Below are 22,022 nucleotides of genomic sequence, written 5' to 3'. Positions count from 1 at the left end.
CCAATGCAACATGTCGTCTGATTTTTTGACTGCTGCTTCCGTGGGCTTTGATTATGGATCCTAAAATTATAACCCCCCCTTAAAGTACATACAAACACATTCCTCACTCCCTTTCTCCTTTCTTCTTGGCACTAACCCCCATCTAACCCACTATTTATTTCACTTATTTACCTTGTTTATTATCTCTCTCTCCACCAAGGCCATAAACCCCATAAAGGAAAGAACATTTTGTCCATTGCACTATCCCCAGCTCTAAAAACAGTGCCTGGCATGTGTTATGTGCTCAGCAAATACTGGTTGCATTTTAAAAATGGCAGGACAAGGGGCTGCTATTGAAGCAGTGAGCCCAACCCAGAGCCCCCTCCAATCACACAAGCAGGTGCTTACCTCTCCCGCAAACTCCTTGGATACACAGGGTTCAGAGGAGGAAGGCCACAGCTAACCACACACAGGTACCAAACGCAAGTGCATTATGCAAACCCTTCTCTACCAGCGATGGACATGGGGAAGGACATGGCCTCTGAGCTGAAGGGTCAATTAGAGAAGCTCCTTTGACCAAAGATTCTTAACCTTTTATGTGTCATAGACCTCTTGGGCAGTCTGGTGGAACCTACGGACCCCTTCTCAGAATAATGCCTTTAAATGCATAAAATAAAATAAGTAGAATTATAATGGAAACCAATGATATTGAAATACAATTCTCAAGATTTTTTAAATTTGTGATACAATAATGTGTGTGCCTGTATATTGGTGAATTAAATAACAAGATCTAGCAGCAGGTCTAATACATACTATAACTTCAAAGTGGTAATGATTGTAGTGATATTTCAAGAGATCTCCCAAAACGAGAATGTGATTTCTAATGATGACAAAATTCACAGATACTGCTAATGTTGCTATGATTTGCTGCCTACATTAGTAATGAAGGCAAATGCTAATTTCAGTCTAACATTAGTGGAAAAAAAGATGTAATATTTTTCTCATTCATATTCTGCCTGAAATCTCTCCACAGACTTCATGGGTGTCCCTGGATCCAGTTTTAGATGCCCTGCTCTACAGGAAGTCTGGAGCTAGGGCTGGAAGGCTGATCACTTACTAGCCTGTGTGACCTTGTACAAGTCACAAGTTCTTCCCCATCCCTAAAATGAAAGTCGACAAACAAGTGGTGGTGGACTCATCTGTCGGCCTTTATTTTAGGAATGAGGAAGGACTTGTGACGTTAATATCACATGCAAGTAAAATTTTGCTGAAGATAATTCGAAAATGGTTGCTGCAGTACATCGACATGGAGCCGCCAGAAATTCAAGCCGGATTCAGAAGAGGATGTGGAATGAGGGATATCATTGCTGATATCAGATGGATATTGGCTAAAGGCAGGGAATACCAGAAGATGTTTACCTGTGTTTTATTAACTATGCAAAGGCCTTCAACTGTGTGGATCATAATAATTATGGATAACATTTCAAAGAATGGGAATTCCAGAACAATTAATTGTGCTCATGCAGGACCTGTACATAAACCAACAGGCAGTCATTCGAACAGAACAAGGAGATACTACATGCTTTAAAATCAGGAAAGGTGTGCATTAGAGTTGTATCCTTTCACCATACCTATTGAATCTGTATGCTGAACAAATAATCCAAGAAGCTGGACTATATGTAGAAGAATAGGACATCCGGATCGGAGGAAGACTCATTAACAACCTGTGATATGCAGATGACACAACCTTGCTTGCTGAAAGTGAAGAGGACTTGAAACATTTACTAATGAAGATTAAAGACTACAGCCTTCAGTATGGATTACACTTCAACATAAAGAAAACAAAAATCCTCACAAATAGACAAATAAGCAACATCATGATAAACGGAGAAAAGATTGAGGTTGTCAGGGATTTCATTTTACTTGGATCCACAATCAACGCCATGGAAGCGACAGTCAAGAAATCAAACAGCATATTGCATTGGGCAAATCTGCTGCAAAAGACCTCTTTAAAGTGTTAAAAAGCAAAGATATCACCCTGAGGACTAAGGTGTGCCTGACCTAAGCCGTGGTGTTTTCAATCACCTCATGTGCACACAAAAGCTGGACAATGAATAAGGAAGATCAAAAAAGAATTGATGTATTTTAATTATGGTGTTGGAGATGAATATTGACTATACCATGGACTGCCAGAAGAATGAACAAATCTGTCTTGGAAGAAGTACACCCAGAATGCTCCTTAGAAGCAAGGATGGTGAGACTTTGCCTCAAGTAATTTGGACATGTTATCAGGAGGGACCAGTCCCTGGAGAAGGACATCATGCTTGGTAAAGTAGAGGGTCAGTGAAAAAGAGGAAGATCCTCAATGAGATGGATTGACACAGTAGCTGCAACAATGGTCTCAAGTGTAACAATGATTGTGAGGATGGGACAGGACTGGGCAGTGTTTGGTTCTGTTGTACATAGGGTCGCTATGAGTTGGAACTGATTGGGCCGCACCTAACAACAACAAAATGAAGGTCACGATGCATTTGAGCCCTCCCACCCTGCGGGTCTGATAAAATCATTCAGTAAATATTTACCAAGTACCTCCTATGTGGGCCCCCGCCCCCGCGCTCGGCATGACAGGGCCACCAGTGACTGGTGACACGCTGTCCCAGCACTGCCCAGCTCACACAAACATGGGAGAGAAGGTTGGGACTCAAATATGGGCAGACAGTGAGCAGGACCAGACATGGTGAATTCAGCAGTAGGAGAGACCCCAGTCCAGGGGGGAGCCCCCAAAGGCAGCATCTGAGATCAAGTTCAATACGCTTTCTTTAGACACATCATCAGGAAAAACCAATCTTTAGACAAGGATATCATGTTCGCTAAAGTAGAGGGTCAGCAAAAATGAAGGAAATCCTCAATGATATTAATAAATGTTGGATGGATAGGTAGGTAGGTAGGCAGATAGATATAGATAGATGATAGAAAGAGCTAGGTAGGTAGGTAGCTAGGTAGAGAGAGAGAGAGAGACAGCTGCAGTTAGTCGATTCTGACTCATGATGACCTTACATACAACAGAACGAAATGTTGCCCAGTCCTGCATCATCCTCACAAGAGAGGGGGTCTCCAGGGTGGTAAAGTCAGAAAATGGATGTGGAAGCACTGGGGGGCTCAACGGACCCTTAAGAGAGAATGGAGGAAGGGGGTGGAGGAGAGGGAAGGGACACCATTTTTCACTCTGATCTTGGACTAGCGTGCTTTGGAAAACACAGGGATGGGAACAGGACCATCCACGCCCCTCAGAGTACTGGGAGCCATCACGGTGAGCGACGGCAGGCTAATCACAGCCACTTGGCTCTGACGAGGGCCCCTTGTCTCTCTCTGAGGACCCTCCAGCAAGGACAAGGGCAGGACAAAAGCGGCACCTCCCCCTCCTTGCCTGCATAGCCCTCATTAGCATCATACAGGAGCCTGCCAACCAGGCTCCAGCCTCCGCGCAACTGGACCTACCAGACTGGCATTGGCCGAGCCCCAACAGAGCAGATGTGGGCCCTGAAGGGGACAGCAGCCAAACCCCACCCCCCATAAAACCAAGTCAGGCAACCACCGCCCTGAATGCTCCATCGGCCTCTCCTGGCATTGTCCCACAGAGCCGCGGCACCCCCAAAAAGCCAAGAGAGACGCAGAATCATAGAATCACTGAATTGGCTACTCTTAGCATTCTTAGAGACCTCAACTTTTACCTGTGATTAAACTCTCAGAGTAGAATCTTAGCATCACAGACGAGGGCAACCTGAGCGTGCTGCTTTAGAACGTGACATTGCTAAACAAGAGCATTGCAGGCTCCTAGAATCCTCGGCTCCCCAGACTTTGTATCTTGAGCAGGTAACGCATCAGAGCTCTGAGGTCCCAGGCAGTCCTGGGGAGAGATTAGTTGGGGGTTTGGGGCTGGGAGTGCCTGTGTCTGTCGGGATCCCACCCATTCAGGGGTAATGGACAGGGGGCGTGAGAGTGATGGGAAGCCTGATAGCCCATTGAACACAGCGCTCCCAGGAGAGCGCTGGAGCAGGAGGGGCGGGAGTGCTGAGGGGGAGCCCCCGGCCAGCCTGTGTGGGAACAACCAGAGGGCAGAAGGCCTGCCCCCCACCCCCCGAGACCCCTCAGAGCCTGGGACCCATGAGTAACACAGGTCCCAGGCTGTGGAGGGCGGGCTGAGAAGGGCTGAGGACCCTGGGTCAGGTCTCAGCTGGCTGAGCTATTACTGGGTACGGGGTGGGAAAGGGTTTTCCACCTTGATCTCATAGCTCTAAAACAAACAAACAAACAAAAAAACGCATTGCCATTGAGTCTATTCCAACCCATAGCGACCCTATAGGACGGAGTAGAACAGCTCCATAGGGTTTCTGAGGCTGAAATCTTTACGGAGCAGACTGCCACATTTCGCCCACAGAGCAGGTAGTGGGTTAGAACAGCTGACCTTCCAGTTAGCAGCCAAACGCTTAACCACTGCACCACCAGGGCTCCTTCCATAGCTCTACTGGGTCTCAAAAAGGCATGGGATGGCAAATGAGTGGGAGCTGGACAGATGTAGGAGTTGACGTTACCTTCAGATCACTGTATGCGTAACTGAGACTGAGTCAGGAGACACTGTTCCCCCAAAGCAGTGAATTCACAAAATAACCTACAGCAAACCTCTCCCTCCCCCAGTGTACTGGCATGGGGGCAGGAAGCCCTTCTCTGAGTTCCCTTCAGAGAGGTCTGATCCTAATGGCCTGGGACTGTGTAGTGTCCATCTGTAGGAATCACAGCAGTGTTCAGGGGTTTCACCTGCTCTTGGGTGGGGGAACTCGTTCCCCAAACAGCCTGGGTTAGAATCCCAGCTCCGCTTCTCCCTTGGGCACATGATGCTGGGCAAACGACTTAACCTCTCTGACCTCAATATTTCCTCACCTGTAAAATGGGAGTAACTGTTCCCTCCGCACTGGGTTACTGGAGGGACAGCAAACCGAAAGCACAACACTTTAATAAACTGCAGGCCCCGAGCACAGGTGAGGCTAACGTTTGGTGAGCCATACATCTTCTTTCTGGCCTTCCCAGGTCTGGGGTCTGGGGGCCCTCAGCCTCGATCCACCAAAAAATCTGGGTCAAATCTCTTCACTCTGATCTCTCAGAGCCCAGTCTTCCCTCTTCCTGGGGGATTGCCATTTTAATGGATCAAAGCTTTAATGAAGATAATGGTGGAATGGGTGGTTAGGTTGGGGAAAGTGTGTTAGGAAAACAAAAGAGCTCACTGGCACTTGATGTCGGAGGGATTCTGGGCTCTCCCTGCCTTCAACACCTAGGGTCTTGGAATCATAGTCTTGTTCCTCTCAAAGATATCCACGTCTTCCTCTGACTCTGTGGAAGCAAGAAGCCAACCTTCCCAGCCTCTCGCCAAGTAGGCTCATGGTGCAATGCTGTGAGTGACGAGGCTGAATCCTTACTGGTCTCCCTGCCTCCACTCTGACCCCTCCACATTGGCTACCAAAAACTTCCTTAAAACACTGATCTGACCTTAATCCTACCCTGCTGACAACATTCAATGGCTCCCCAATTGCCCTAGAGACATTCAAGGCCCTTGGTGGTCTGGCCCCGTGACCACTGCAACCCCACTGCTCCCCACCACACACACCCTATCAGCCACACAGACTGCAGCTTCCAAAGTACATCCTGCTCTTTCCTGGTGCTACACCTCTATCTGTGCTGCTCTTGCCACCTGGAACACCTTTCCTCCCTTTGCATACCTGAGAAATTCCTACTCATCCTTCAAGAACCAGCCCCCTTTGGGTGCCCCTAGGCTGGGTCAGACCCCTTCCTTGGCTGACCCCTAGAGCAGCCCTTACCACATGGCTGCAACTGCCTGATTCATCTGTGTCCCCAGCACTGCCCAGTCCAGCAAAGGAGGCAGTAAGTGTAAGGTAACTTAATAGATGAGACTTGCATTGCCCAGTATAGTAGCCACTAGCTGTATATGGCTGTTTACATTTAAGTTTGTTAAAATTTAACAAAATTAAAAATTCATGTCACTGAAATATACATGTTGAAACTTACATTTTTATATGTTTTTGCTGTGTATATTCTCAGCAATAACAACAAAACAATAAAATAATTTTTTTTTTTAAATTCAGTTACTTGGTTGCACTAGCCACATTTCAAGTGCTCAGTAGCCACATGTGACTAGTGGCTACCGTACTGAACAGCACAGATGCAGAACATTTCCACCGTCACTGGAAGTTGTATTAAACAGCGCTGGTCTAAACAGATGGAGAGAGCAGAAGGTTGGGAGTCAGGAGACCTGGGTTCCAGCTCCACCTTAGCTCCTGCTCGCTCTGAGTTTAAACAAGTCCCTTTGCCTCTCTGAGCCTCAGTTTCCCTTCCTGTGCAGCCTATCCCACAAATTGTGCAAGACGGTCAGTGCCAGGTGAAGACCTTTTGATGGGTGATTTTGATTATTTCACCCCACTGCCCTGGATGTGCTATCATCAGGCTCATGAGGACCTAGGGAAGCAGATAGGCCAGTGGAACCCTGCTGATGTGGAGGCTCAGGGACCCACCTACCCACCCTAGGCTCCACAAGCTCCAGAAAATAGCCCAGAGTCCCAAGCTTGTCCAGTAAGCCTCTCTTGGTCTCTGTTTTTCAGACGGTTGTCTCTCAGGCCAGCAAAGCCACAGTCAGGGAGACATGCCCTGCAGAAGTTGTCCTGACTCTATGGGGTCAGCTGTCTCCTCTGTGCCTCCGCAGGCCCAGCATGTAGCTCTCCATGGGCTTGAACAGGCCTAAGTGAAGCCTGAGGTGCCCAAACTCATCCCTCCTGAACCCAGAGAGAGGCCAGGGCAGGGCCTTGGGGAGGAGGCTGCTTCAGGGGCCAGCCCAGAAGGGAGGGGAGGAGTGCAGAGTGGGGAGTCAGAAATTCGCTATCAGCACTGCCTGTCCTCCCCGCTTCCTCTCTTCGAACGGATCACATCCTGTTATTGTGTGGACAGAGAAGGCTGGGACCTGGGGAAGGAGGCAGGGCTTGGACCAACCAAGTGGGTAGGGTGGGGAGAGAAAGGAGGAGCCAGACAGAACATCACAGTGGGCATCAGGTAGCTCTAGAAGCCCAGCCCTGCCAGACCCCAGGTGGCTTTGGCAGGAGTATGAGCCCAGGGGAGCCCTGGTGGCACAGTGGTTAAGAGCTGGGCAGCTAACCAAAGATCGACAGTTCTAATCCACCATCTGCTCCTTGGAAACCCTATGGGGCAGTTTTACTGTGTCCTAGAGGGTCACTATGAGTCAGAATCGACTCAACAGCGAGGGGTTTATGGGGCCCAAGAGCAAACACCAACATCCTCAGAGCAGCTTGCATGTGCCACTGAGAAGATGTTGGGGTTCAGAGTAGGCTGTGCCTCCCTGTGAGGCACCTGGAAGGGAGGAAATGGCACCTCCGCCAGGAAGCCTTCCCCAGACCCCTCCTCAGGCTCCTTCAATTCAGCAAACATTTGCTCTGTGCCTCCACTGCCAGAGCCATGGCCACTGGGCCTCCGTCTTTCAGAGCACTTTCCTCCAGGGCTGTAATGTTCTGTGTCCATTCTCCTACACCCACCTCCACCCAGCCTGCGAGCTCTCTGTGGACAGGGACAAGGGTGGTTGCTTGCTGGCTCTCCAGCATGCTACAGGCCCAGAGGAATTCCTGCTGCTCTGAATGATTAATGTTGCCACGTCCTCCTCTGCCCACTTTCTCTTTTCTGTCTTATCCTCGTCCCGTTTCCAAGAATAATAATGGCTGCTTTCTATAAAACACGAGAACTTTATACATACTATTTTGAAATCCCATGACAGGCCTGTGAGACAGGTGTTAATATCTTCATTTAACTGATGAGGAAACTGAAGCTCAGAAAAGTTAAGTGATTTACCCAAAGTCACACAGCTGGTATTTGAACCCAGGTGAGTCTGACCCCAAAGACCAGACTCTTTCTGTGTCCCAGCTGCTTTTTCTGCTCACTCGCACCCACCCCTGGCTCTCCCTCCCTGAGCTGACACCACACCGACTGTGCTCACTGCTCAGTGCGCCTGTCCTTGGGCCAGGCCTGCCGCTACAGACAAGCACATGGATTGCTCATGGGCCTATGCAGATTGCTGGACAAGCTGAGCGTCTATCTCCCCCACAGCATTGACCAGGCCTACCTGCTCTAAGAACACCAACTACCTAGTGGCTGTTTCTTGCTTCTTCCTTTTCTGGAGAGTGGGGAGCACTAGCTCTGGACTCAGACTGAATTCAAATCCTGGGTAACTGTGACCAAGCCCCTGCCCTTCTCTAGACCTCACTTCCTCCTCTGGACAATGGAGAGAGGCCCTGGATGATCCCAACCTACTCTCTTACTTACTCTGATTCATGATTGCCAAGCCTCTGTTGCTGGACACTGTGTCCAGCACCATGGCCTGTGTCCCCAGCAGGCTGGTCAGTGGTGCTTGTTGGCTCACATGGACAGTCTGGACTGAGAGGGAGTGCTGGCTGCTGGGGAACAGTCAGTTGTTTTGCAAATAAGGAAGGGGGTAGTAAACAGGGATGAGAAGGCAAGACTGCTGTGAGCAGACCAGATAAACAGCCCCCTGATCTTCAGCACTCCCCACCCACCCCACCCCAGCCCAGTATGATAACCAGGCTACTAGAGCCTGGCCCGAGAAAGCTCATACCCCTGCTCCCCACTCCCCCCACCAACAAAAGCAGCCCAAATACCTCTGCCAGTCCACTGGGCAGAGCTAGCCATCTGCTCCTGACCAGCTCAGGGCCGTGGTTTTAGAGGAAGGGGGAGAGGACATTAGAGCTGGTATCTTTATAAGCATGACCCTACCTCTCACCCATCCACCCTCCTCCACCCTTTCCTTTCATCCTGACTTCAAAAGTGAGCTAGAAGAATCCATACAGGGGAGCCTCTTCACTCAGCAAATATTGAAAGAGACCTGTGCCAGGTCTGATGCCGGGTGCTGGAGATGAAGAGACAAATCATGCATGGTCTCACCTCCAAGGAGCTCATGTTTCAGTGGAGAAGCCGACAAGGAGACAAATATTAGACAGCACAGAATGAAAAGGGCCACAATAAAGGGAGCGTGGGGGCCTGTGGGGACACAAAGGAGACAGCTGACCCCAGAGAGTCAGGACAGTTTCTTCATGTGAGGACAAGTTCACCAAATGAAGGGAAGGTGTGAGTGGAGGATGGGTAGACTGTCCCATGCAAAAGAAATAGCTGGTGAAAAACGAGGTTATAAAAAAAGAACAAGGCCTGGAACAGGAAGAAGGATAGTACAATTGCAAAGAGAATGAAGGAAGACTGTTGAGAAATGAGACGAGCGATCAGCAAGGCCATCTCAGGCCTCAGAGTGTGGCCCCTTCCCCATGGTGGGCAGAGACACCCACTGCCTCAGGGATAACACTGTCCTGGGTGGCAAGGGGCATTGTCCTGCCCTACCTGTCACTACCTATCACTGTTCATGGGCTTTGTGTTTCTGGAGAGACTCCCTTCCTCTCTGGGCCTCAGTTTCCCCATATGGAGATGTAGACACTAACCCAGATAATCCCCAAGGTCCTGGCCAGCCTGGACATTCTGTAGCCTCATAATCTCTGCCTTGGTGACCATAGCTGTTCACTGGTTCTTCCTGACCACTCTGGACATGGAGTGCCTGGCCTTTTCCTAGGAAAAGTCTGGAAGTGGGGTACTCCTCTCTTCCCCTCTTCAGTCCATTACAGCCAGGCTGCTGCCTCCACCTTTCTCCCAACAGAGTTCTCACCAAAGTCATCATGACCTCCATGTTGCTAAATCCAGTCAGCACATTCAGAATTTTTCTTGCTTGACCTCTCAGCTGCATTGGACTTGGCTAACCACTTCCTCCTCCCCGAATACCCTTTTGCTTTAGCCTCTGAAACACCACTCTCTCCTAGTGTTCCTCCTATCTCCCTGACCAGTCTCAGTCTCTCCCTTGTTTTCCCTTTCTTTCTTTCTCAAGGCCTTAATGAAAAGTCCCTTCATCATTCTGCTCCTCAGGACCCTAGGTCTGTGGGCTATATCCGGGCTCTGAATCCAGGGCCCCACCACCACCCCTAAGATCCACAGCCAGCTCTCACTGGTCTTTCCTTTCCATCCTCACTATCCTAGCTGTCCAGGTACCTCCTTTCCCTGGGCCAAGGAGAAGCACACTTTGGGGTCTTTCAAAAACCAAGAAGCTTCCCTACAGGGTAGAGCATGATCCCCAAGCTCTGTCCGGCCTTTGCCCTCCTAGTTACAATTGGAGTTTCCCCGAGGACAGGGGAAGTCAAGATCACCTCAGAGCCTGTTGGGATGAACACAGCTCACCCCAAAGAAGCCAGAGTTATCTGTAGGCCCCTTGAGTCCCTATAGACACAGCTCTTTTCATAAGTACTAATCACCTTCTAACTTATGTAATCAGCATATTTAATGTGTGTGTATTTACTATCTCCCCTACTAGCATTTAAGCACCACAAGAACAGAGATCTTTCTTTTGTTCACTGCTAGATCCCCAGTACCTAGAACAATGCTGTTGTTGTTAGTTGCCATATGTCGGCTCCGTCTCATGGCAACCTTAGGTATAACAGAAAAAAAGTTGTCCAGTCCTGCGCCATCTTCATGATTGTTGGTGTGTTTGAGTCCATTGTTGCAGCTACTGTGTCAATCAATCTAATTGAGGGTTTTCCTCGTTTTTGTTGGCCTTCTACTTTCCATGCTATTGGTCTTTCCTAATGACATGCCAAGAGTGAGTCAAAGTCTCATCATCCTTGTTTCTAAGGAATATTCTGGTTGTATTCTTCTAGGACTGATTTGTTCATTCTTTTTGTAGTCGACGGTATATTGAATATTCTTCGCCAACATCACAGTTTGAACACATTTAATTATCTGGTGCTCAGTAAACATTTGTTAAACGAATGAAAGAAAGAAGGATTGGCATTCTGTCGGAAGTGCCTGCCAGACCTACTGAGATCTCTGAATATCAAACTGTCCACTTGCAGTAGGCTCCCCAGAACCCCAAGCCCTGCCTCCGAACTGCTTTTTAATTCCTGAGCCTCCAGGGAAGCCCTCCCAAGGGATACGATGCCTGCTCCAGAACCTCCACTCATGACTCCCAAAGCCTTCAGCCTTGGCCCCTGAGCCTCACCTGAAAATTGTGGGGCCCTTCACTCCTCAAGATCCAGGCCTAAGAGCTGTAGCCTCCACTGAGTGACTGGGGAGTCTGGGACCCTTCTCTGTGTGACCTTAATCTGGCTGAACTTATGATAAAAGCAGCTGTCCCAGCCATGGAAGTTGAGCCCAACACAAAGAAGGTGATATCACTGGGGCTGCCCAGAGATAAAAGCATGAGTGCATGATGCTGAGGAGAGGCCCCTCTGTGAGATTGGGCCGCAAAGGGAAGAGGATGGAAACCCCAACGGGGAAGCCTCTCCCCTCCCAATCAGTCCCAGACTCAGGGTTAAAAAAAACAAACAAAAAAACACAGTTCATTAAGTCCATTCCGACTCATAGCAACCCCATGTGCTCCACAGGGTTTTCAATGGTTGATTTTTTGGAAGTAGATCACCGAGCCTTTCTTCCAAATTGTCTCTGGGTGGACTCGAACAGCTAACCTTTCAGTTAACAGCTGAGTATGTTAACCATTTGCACCACCAAGGGACTCCTTGGCTTCAGGGTGTTGCTATTGTTGTTAGCTACCATAGACATCCCCAACTCATGGTAACTCTGTGCACAGTGGAATGAAGCACTGTCATCCCCGTGAGCAGTTGTGGATCGGGCTGTTGTGATCCATTGGCTGGTTTTTAGAAGTAGATTGCCAGGCCTTTCTTTATAGTCTGTCTTAGTCTAGAAGCTCTACTGAAACCTGTTCAGCATCATAGCAACACTCAAGCCTCCATTAACAGAGGCTGCACTTGAGGTGCATTGGCTGGGAATTGAACCTCGGTCTCTCGCATGGAAGGCGAGGCTTCTACCACTGAACTACCAATGCACCCTGGGGTCCCCCCCATTTCAGGGGTGACAGGTTCTTGCTATGCTTTTCTTTTAATCACCCAACTCTCAGGCCTAGGGGTGCAAAATGCAAGCAGAGTCCAGGCCCCTTTGTAAAACTTTTATTTAGAAATCTTCCCGATATATCCTCATATATATATATATACACACACATATCATCACCACATGGGTTTGTTTGCTAACGAGTCACAAGCCCACAGTGCTGGCCTCTGGGCTGTACATAGGTCAAGGTACCTGGAGTGATTACTCCTCTTCTGCGAAGAAATGCAGAGACCAACGCAATTCATCACATACAGTACAACACTGACGGAAAGTGCTGGGCCCGCCCACAGAAACACTGCACTATGGACATGGGCAGGGGGCAAGCCTTCGCCTTCGGCAGGGGGCCACGTACCATTGAAATCACAAGTACGACTAGACCCACCCCCAAAAGGCCAAAACAGTTGTCAGCTGACTATAGATGCTGTGCCCTTTGTTTTATTTTTGGAAGAGGATAAAGGTTGTACCATCTTGTCATTTTCAACTACAAATAAAAGAATATGAATTTTTCTTAAAAGGTGTGATTCCCTCCAGTCGTTACATTCATCTTTGTTCTCAGAATGTTCCATAGTGCAACATTCTTTTTCTTTTTTTCTCCTCAAAATTTTATTAACTTTATATATTTTGTGTAGATATTGTTCTTGGAATGTCGCCACTTCTTCAAGGGGTAAGGAGGAGGCAGAGGGAAGACAAGGGTCTGGGGGTGGTGAGTAGAAATGAAAATAAAATTGTGTATCTTTTTTAGTTCTTACAAAAACCTGGGACTTGCTCTGTTCTATGCCAGGACCGTTTTGTGTAGTTGCAGTATATTTTGCATTCTGACCATGTTCCCAGACCTCTTTTCCACTCTCACTGTTGTCCCTTGCCTTGGAATGAGACAGAAATGAAGACAATCTGGGGAAACGAGGACAATCAAGATAATTCAGGGAAAAGTGGTTTCGAACCTAGATTACCCGAATGCTGTGCAATCAAGCAGACTACACCACTGCTCAGGTCCCGGACTCAGTTTGGGAAACTCCACCACAGGACTGATATCGAGGGCAACATAGCTCTTTCCAGCCTCAAATCCCTTTTACTTTCATGATCCCATTCAAACCACAGCCCTAAGAAACAAGCCAGGCCAGGGTATGATGAGACTGACGCTTAGACAACTTATCAACGTCACTTCGCAAATCTGGGAGAAGAGGAAACTGGAAGCTTGAGTGCCTGATAGAATGTGTAATCCATCTGGGAAAAGCCACACACCCATCCACACTGTGGCAACTTTTCACTCCCAAATTACATTAATCCATTGGGAGGTAAGCATAGTCTCAGCACTTAGGACAGTTGCTCCATCTTTAGACAGATGGGATTTCTCAAAGGCCCTTCCAAGCACTGAAAAGGAACCAATGCTAATGTTCATCAAACTATGGTTTCGGGTGGCTGAAGTGGGATGGAGAGTTAGAGTACCACAAGGGTTGACCACATTGCTCTGATCCCCAAGAACTGGACCACACAACCTAAAAGCAGGAGGAGAGGAGCAGGGATCATTTCCCTGACTGGACTGGATATGGCCGGACTCGAGGGCCCATCGTGACCAGAGAAAGCCACTGTGCTGAAACTGAAGACGTGTGAGGGGCTTTCCCGAGAGCCAGAGTGATGGGTTCTTGAACAAAAGGGCAGGGCCATACAATCATTTTCCTCTGACCTCAAAGGCAGGACCTGGTGGGAGAGGGCTGGGGGAGACTTGAGGGTACAATAACAGGTATCTAGGGCTTTCGTGCAGTTGGTTCCATGGACTTGGAATGCAAGCTACAGGCAGGCCTAGCCTTATGAAGACCACATTTTACCATCTGGATTGACACAGGAGATAAACGAGGGGGTAGTGATCCACTCTACAAAAGGATTCTTCATTTTACAAAAGGACTTGCTGTTGCATCTCTTTAAAAGATGAAGGGTAAAGATGTGATTTACAAAAACTTTCATGTACAACTTTTTTGGGGGGGCCCTCCTATTGCATGAAGCCAACCTTGCATATACACCCTTGATGACTGAAAGCTGCACTGTCAAGCGATGTTAAAGATTCGACCAAGTGAATATACACGTGTTTGGGTCTCAGCCAGGGCCTCGTATCTGATTGGACTCCACAAGCCCTAGAAGTGGGGCTGTACCCTGGGTCATATCGAGACCTAAAGATCCCAACAATAACTAAAGTTAAACAAAAATCCAAATTCAAGGAATTAATAGGACAGAGTCTGTGCTCAATTCAGGACATAGACCAGACCACAAGCAAACAGACATCCTGCAGCAGGGTGGTCCCTCTAAGCATCTAGGAGAATGCCCAGACACGGCTACATCTACTCAGCACCACCGTATGCCATCAGCACCCTGGCACATGCCCACCAGCACGAACAGTGACGTGTAGCCGAGAATACAGGCACGTCACTCTGAGACGCCAGCTGGATTTGAAGCCCATATGCCCAAAATATCTTTTGCTCCATTTCACTCTATCATTTTTCCCAGAGCCCTTCCTCTGCCTTCACATAAAGCCCAAGAGGGCACACTCACGGCTGCAGACTCAGTCCCCACAGCCACAAGGATCAGGAAGGCAAGTCTCAGTGGGGACGAAGCAGAGCTTTGATCCCCAGGGCAAGGAGTAAGGGCTACTGGACTCTCTGTCCCTCTGTCCCAGCTAGCCAAGAGCAGGCTGTCCACTGGCCGTCTTCCTCAACCAGGCCCTGAGGAAGGCACCTGAAGTCTTGGGACTGTCTGCAGCAGCTGGCAAGCTAGATGGCTCAGCATAAGCCTGGGTGAAGATGGGGCTTAAGAAATGGACAGCTATTGGGTACCTATGTACTGGATAGAAGTGGCCACACAAGCCACCCCAGCCAGCATGGGAAGGGCTGAAGACAAGGCAGAGGCTGGTGGATGCCTCAGGGGAGAGCTGACAACCCCAGGTCTCAACAAAGACAGGGTTCCCAAACTCCAGGCCGAAAGCAGTGACACTTGAGCCTCTTACTTGGAAAGTCTTAGGGATTTGGGGAAAGGGAAGACCGTGCCGTCTTCATAAAAAGTACCTACCACTTTGCTCCATTTTTTGTTCTCCTATAGGGGCAGTAAACAGAAAAGCCAGCCCCAGGGTCAGTTAGGGCTTCCCAAAGTTCAGACATCAAGGAAAGGTCATCAAGTCCATTGCCCACTTCAGAGCTGCCCAAGGCTTGCACCACCTGCCCTGAAGCCCACCATCCCGGTGGCCTAAGGGCACCCTCCTAGCTGGTCCCTTGGGTGGCCCCAGACCCATCACCGAGGGCCAGCTCCATCAGTGGCGGGCAGCATGGCAGGATGGAGGTTGCGGGCTGTGTGCTTGGATGCTGGCTCCTCTGTGTAGCTGTCTGGGCTGGCTGCCCCATCCAGGGAGCTGCCACAACTGGAGTTGGGGGAAAGCACGTCCTGCAGGAGGTCGTCTGGGGGCACACCACCCCCACCGCCACCCCCACCAGCCCCAACCACTGGGTCTTTGCCAGGCTTGGCCCGCTGGGTGCCCTCCTCCTCCTGATCATTGAGCAACTTGGCCAGGAAGTTGATGTACTTCATAGCCAGGCGGAGGATCTCATTCTTGCTGAGCTTCTTGTCTGGGGGATGCGTGGGGATCAGCTTGCGGAGCTCAGCGAAGGCCCCGTTCACATTCTGCTGCCGCCACCGCTCCCGGCTGTTGGTGAAGATGCGCCGAACGACTTTGGTGTGGGGACCTAGGGGGACGAGTAGGAGGACAAGGGTTAGGAGAATGGGCTGGGGATCCCCCAAAGGGAATCTGCAGGAAAAAAGAAAAACCATCCTCTGGGGAACTTGGGAAACCTAGAATGCCTTTTTCCCTTTTACTTAAAAAATTCTTACTCACCCTTCAGAATCCAGTTTCTATGTTTCCTCCTCTCTGAGGACTTCCCTCAACCCCTGCAGACAGATCTAACCAACCACCATGGTCCTACAGTCTCTTTATCTCCACCACTCTAGATTATGACTTTATGTTTCTCCTCCTCTTGACTGTAAGACATTTGAGGGCAGGGATCCTGTTATTCATTCATTCATTTACTTACTTGTGCCAAAGGCCACATAGCATACTAGTTAAGAAGACAGGATCTGGAGCTGGATTTCCTGGGTTCAATTCCTATTACTCACTAGCTGAGTGACTATGGTCAAGTCACTTAAACTTTCTGTGCCTTAGCTCCAACGTCAGTAAAATGGGGATAACACTAGTAACTCAAGTCATAAGGCTGTTATATGGATCTAATAACTAACAACAAGTAAAATGCTTAAGGCAATATCTGTCTCAGATTAAACACTCAATAAATGTCAGCTATTATTATTCATCAGTAGACGTTTACTAAAAACTAGGCCCTGTGGCTGGCACTAAAGATGAATACAAATGAACAAAATAGACACAGGCCCTGCCCTCATGCAGGTTACATCTTAAGGGGATGATAGATGGGGTAATCTGTTTAATGAGGAGGAACATGTATCAAGCAATACAAAAACAAACAAGGGGCCGAAGTGGTAACTAAAGGATAGAAAGGAGCCACTACGTTTAGCTAAGGTTGGTGGAAAGGCCTTTCTGAGGAGGTAACATTTAGAAGAACTTAAGGTTGAAGAAGAACCAGTCATGCAGAGGAAGGGAAAACAGTAGAGCATCTGCGCAAAGGCTCTGAGCTGGAAAATGGCTGAAGCCAACCAAGCTAGACTTTCTCTCTCCTACACACACACACACACACACACACACACACACACACACACTTGGAAACCATGTTTTCCCAGCGAGGATCACCGGCTAAACTAGTGTGCACAAGATCCAAGAAGGCAGGGCTCAGATTCCATAAGGCCCTGCAGTAAAATGTGGAGATTTTATTCTAAGGGTGACAAAAAGCATACAGGAGGAGCTTAGTCAATGTCTGTTGACTGACTTATTTGCAGTGAAAGGTAGGGACTGGAGGGGAAGGCAGAAACCAGAGTGGAAGGGATCCACCCCGCCCCCACCCTTCCCGTGGACTCTTTCCTCAAGGAGAGGAGTAAAGAGATAGTCACGCACAGACGTGCACAGCTGTGGCCTGAAGCTCTAGGCGGGTTTCCGAGGGCCGCCCAGTCTCCCCTTTCTACAATGCACTGACTACAGATAGGACCGATATTCACTAGCGTTCTGTGTACTAAGGCGGTAGAGCAATGGCCGACACCAACACACATGTATCGAGCACCTGCAGTGTGCAGAGCACTGTACCTGACCCGGGATTCCCAAAGCCAGGGGAAGACAGAGGAGGGCTCTGCTAGTGCTCCTGAGCTCCTGGGCTGAGGTGACGCTTCCCTCCCCAACACCGAGGCCCAGGGCCAGGCTCACGGCAGTCCTCAGGAAGCTTGGTGCACTGAGTGCACTGCCAGTCCTGGGATATTTATTTGCTGTCTTTCAGGAACCCTGGAACCAGACCTCAGAATGTGGAAACTTGGGTAGAGGAGAAGGGGAGGGCTAAGACATGATCTAAGTCCCCCCGCTTGCTTTACAGTTAAGAAGACTGAGGCTAGGACAGAGGCAGACTTTGCCTCAGTGGTCAGTCCTGTGACCCAGCTGATCCGTACCGACACTTCTTGCTTGATCATCTCTCTTTCTCTCTCCTACACGTTCTACTCTGTCACACGGGATTGCTATGAGTCGGAATCGACCCAACAACAACAACACATTCACACACACACACACACACACACACTCACACACACACACACACATAGAAACCATGTTTTCCCAGGAAGTGTCACGTTTCCCCTGCCCACAGTGCCTCTGAAGCTGTCTTTCCAATCCCACCAGGCCCCAGCCCAGTCAACGCTTTGCCAGAGGCCAGACTCAGGCCAGGAAAACACAGCATACCTGCTGGCCAGTCCTACCCTGGGCTGCCTCAGAGGAAACAACTTGCTGTTCTCTGGCCTCCAGGCCAGATGGAGAGAATCCTTCAGCTAGGATACAGTGAGGACCAGTCCCCGTACCCTAACTCAGCTACTGCTGGTGGTCTTGAGGGAAGTCCCTGGATGGGTGGGGGAGGGGCGCTATGACAGCTAAAGCTAGACAGACTCCAGAAGGGGAGGGGGTAAGGGAGGTCAGGACTCAGACCAATGAATGCTATGGAGATGGTCCAAGACTCAGTTGTGTGATCTTGAGCAGGCTGCTTAACCTCTCTGAGCCTCAGTTTCCTCATCTATAAAATGGAAACAATAATATTATTTATCTCCTGGGCTTGTGGTGAGAATTAACTAAAAATCAAGCACACGATATCCACGGTGCATAAAACCAAAAAAAAAAAACAAAACCCACTGCTGTTGAGTCAATTCTGACTCATAGCGACCCTAAAGGACAGGGTAGAACTGCCCCATAGGGTTTCCAAGGAACACCTGGTGGATTTGAACTGCTGACCTTTTGGTTAGCAGCTGTAGCTCTTAACCACTGTGCCACCATGGTGCATAGTAGGTGTTTAATAAATGGTAGCAATGATTGTTAGCAACTGCTTCCTTGCCCCCACCCCACCCTTTGAACAATTGCTTGTGGACCTCTCTGTGGCCAGCTCTGTGCTGGGGACTAAGAGTAGAGTCGTAAGAAAGACAAGATCCCTCGTGTTAAGGAGTTTCCAGTCTCTGGTGGAAAGGGACTTACTGTCACCAAAACCCTTCCACAGCTTCCTGACAAGCAAGGGAAGGGGATGGGAGGAGGTGAGCACTCACGTTTCCTCAGCATCTTCCCTGAGCCAGGCCCTAAAAACACTTTACCTGCTTGTACCCTCTTAACAATCGGGGAGGAAGCTAATATCCTCCCCATTTTACAAATGAGGAAACTGAGGCCCAAAAAGCTCAGCGATAGGAATCCACATCAAATCCTAACTATAAATCTCGCATCAGTTCCACTTTCCTGGACTCTTTTTGGTTCAGTCTCTAATTTCAAAGTCCAGTGGGCACATCCCACTACCCTACACCCTCCCTGTCACCCACATTTCAGCCTATTCCTCTCTAGCTCCCTCCCAGAGAACTACACCTCCCTACACCTTTCTCTCTCCTAAGTCTGTCCGTCCCTATGGCATCCTCTGTCTCCCTGGCCAGGCACTAAGTAGGTGCTCAGTAAATACTTGAAACATTTATGGGTAATTGTTTCCGGATACTCTAGCACTCCCCCCAAATTCTCTCCCCCTCACCTCCTCCCACCACACACACACACACACACACACACACACACACACACACACACGTGGGGGCACACATACACACAGTGACTGATTTTCCAACTCCTCTGACCTTGTAGAAAATGCCTCCTCCCCGGGGAACTTCAGAGCTGCTCCTGCCCATATCCTGTTTGGCTACACCCATCTCTCCTAGACTGGTGGACTTCTCTCTAAACTAGCGGCACTGACACCCCCATCATCCTTCCCTCTTGGCTCTACACGCTGTCAGCCAGGTCGGTTGGGTCTTTTGGAAATCTGTGCTATTGTCCAGACCCCAGCCCCCTCTTCTCCAGAGCACCACAGAAGGCTCTCCTCCAAAAGCCCACACTCAGTACACACTTGATACATGTCCCCCACCACCACCTCCCGCCAGCTCCTTGTGTAAGTCTCAGCCTGGCTCAAGGCTTCAGGCTGCCCTTCCTACAGCAGCCCCAAGCCCCAGCCAGGCTGAAGCCCTGAGAGCTCCAAGGATTTGCTCAAAGTCCCTCAGCTCTGAAGAGCCTGCTCTCCTGCCCCCTGGTGCTGGGACCCATCTACTACATCAAGTCACAGGAAGTAGGGGACGGGGCGCTGGGCGGGGGGGGGGGGTGTTCCTCCAAATTTCCCACTCATCCAAACTCTAGCCCCAAGTTCAGGGCCAAAGAGTATTCAGGCGGCCCACCATAGCAGTGCTGAGCCCCTCACCTTCCCCACAGGGAAGCTAAGGGGAAGGTAGAATTTGTGATGTCAGGAAGCGAACTCCATGTCTCCGCCCAGAGTGTGGAACAGGGAATGAGAGAGCCCCACAGCGGAGGAATCTGAGAGATCTGTAAAGGTACAATTCCAGGCAGGGAGCAGACCCCAGACTCCAAAGAGGACCGGAGAAATACTTGGGAGGAGTAGGAAATCCCTGAGGGTCAGTGAGTAGAGTCGGGGGACACCATATGTTTTTACCACCACCCCCCATCCTTGTCAAAGTGTAGGAATGGAGCCCAGAGTTGGGACTAGAACTGATGCCAGAGGTTTGGGTTAAGCCTTACTGTATGCCTCTCCCTCACGTCCCCTCCTCCCAGGGCTGCGAGTGTGGCTCTTCAGTCCCATCCATGACGTCCCCTGATCCCAGCTCAGTTGCAGCGTGAGGGGCTTTGCAGCGTGGGGTTCCAAGGTGACCCACCCATCTGTGAGACATCTACAGAATAGCTCTCCCTCAGAGGGCTCTAGCCAGCATGAGGGGTAGGTCCCCAAGTGAGGGTGGGGTAGACTCACCATCAGTAATCTCCACCTCATAGGGAGAAGGTCTCCTCTTCACACGGTTGTTGGTGGAGAACATTGGGAAGGCATCAGGCTCCCCAAAGAACCCACTGTGGGAGGGACCAGGTCAGATCACAAGACCACATGTAGAGTGGAGGAGAGAAAGAGGTTCTTCAGTGATCCTCCCCACATGAATGCCCTCCCCAGAAAAACAAGGGCCACCCTGGTCCCTTAACACTTGAATTTGGGGATAGCAGAAGCATTACACACACTCACACACACACCACATGGGATGCTCCCATCCTCTCTCTATAGTGAGACAAGCAAAGGCAGAAGGGTCACATACCTATGCACCCTCCACATACAAAAGCAGAGGTGAACACATGAAGCAAACACAAAAATAATCACACACACACATACACCACGGACAGACACACCTCTCCCCCAGACACAAGCACACATTCCACACAGAAGGCTCCACCCCCAAAGAAGGGCACACATAGATGTGGCCTTCACACCCTGATAGTGTGCAACTGCAGCCCACAAAGGGCACACTGCCCCACCCCCGGCCCCTTCACCATGGCCCCATGGGGCCCATGGGCAGACAACTGGCAGGAAACCCTGACTCACCACTGCTGACTTGCACCCCCAGCCGCTCTCTGCCATCATCCACTCTGCTCTCTATGGCTTCTTTCTCAGGGTCTCTCCCTGATTCTCTAGCTGTCCCCACTATCTCCCTCTCTGCCTCATTTTTCTGTCCCGCCTCCCAAACCTGCCTCAGTCTCTCCACCATCCTAGCCGCCCCAGCTGGGAAATGGATGCCCTCACACAAATGGCAAAAAAGAGGCCGGACCTGAGGCCTCAGCTAAGGGCAGAAAGGGGCGCAGGAGAGCAAGAGGACCAGATCCACCCCTAGACAGGGACCTCCAGCAGAGTAGAGGAGGGTGTTCTCTTGCAAGCACCCTCAGATCCTTATCTCTTACCTGTCTACAGATGCTGCAGCTTCCAGAACACTTTCACATCCATCGGCAGCAAATGTCCACTTCTACCCACACCAGAGCACATTGAGACACACTGGTGCCTGGGACTCACACTCACAGACTCCCTCCTATCTCCGCCACCAGCACACAGCACACTATTCATCCACTCACTCACAGGCACATGCCTGCACACCCTCACCTCGGCTTACACACCCGCCACACCACACAGTCACAGAGCATCCCCACATCTGCCGCACACACACTCTCTCACACACGGGCCTCCAGCTTTCGAGGCTTTACAAAGCCCTTGGGTTTAAAAGAACCTCCTCCCTTTCTGTGCTCCACCCGCACAACCCCACTGGGAGGAGGACAGTGGGCTCCCGAAGTGCCCAGGGAAGACCCGGTGCCCGTGGCTGCTCTGACCTGCCGAGCGAGGCGAGCGGCTGGCTGAGGCTGTAGAGCAGCGCGCGGCTCGGGGCGGCGGGGGCCGCCAGCGCGGGCGGGCTCAGCTGCACCATGCGGCCGTCTCCGGGCAGCT

General features: G+C 50.1%; 1 protein-coding gene across 1 annotated transcript in view; it reads right to left on the bottom strand.

Annotated features, from left to right (window-relative positions):
- Positions 1-13,662: 13,662 nt before the first annotated feature.
- The window catches only part of TAL1 (TAL bHLH transcription factor 1, erythroid differentiation factor), an 8,728-nt gene continuing 368 nt past the window's right edge, over positions 13,663-22,022 (bottom strand). Inside the window, exons 2-4 of the mRNA XM_023727035.1 lie at positions 21,908-22,020; positions 20,520-20,614; positions 13,663-15,782 (exon numbers count right to left, since the gene is read on the bottom strand). Coding sequence (XP_023582803.1) covers positions 15,334-15,782; positions 20,520-20,614; positions 21,908-22,020 — 657 coding nt within the window. The 3' untranslated portion in view covers positions 13,663-15,333. The remainder of the gene's footprint in view (positions 15,783-20,519; positions 20,615-21,907; positions 22,021-22,022) is intronic.

The sequence above is a fragment of the Trichechus manatus genome, unplaced genomic scaffold (assembly GCF_000243295.1).
Source record: "Trichechus manatus latirostris isolate Lorelei unplaced genomic scaffold, TriManLat1.0 scaffold00015, whole genome shotgun sequence".
Taxonomy (NCBI): domain Eukaryota; kingdom Metazoa; phylum Chordata; class Mammalia; order Sirenia; family Trichechidae; genus Trichechus; species Trichechus manatus.
Note: the sequence above shows the minus strand (reverse complement) of the source record. Positions and strands in the feature narration are given on the sequence as shown.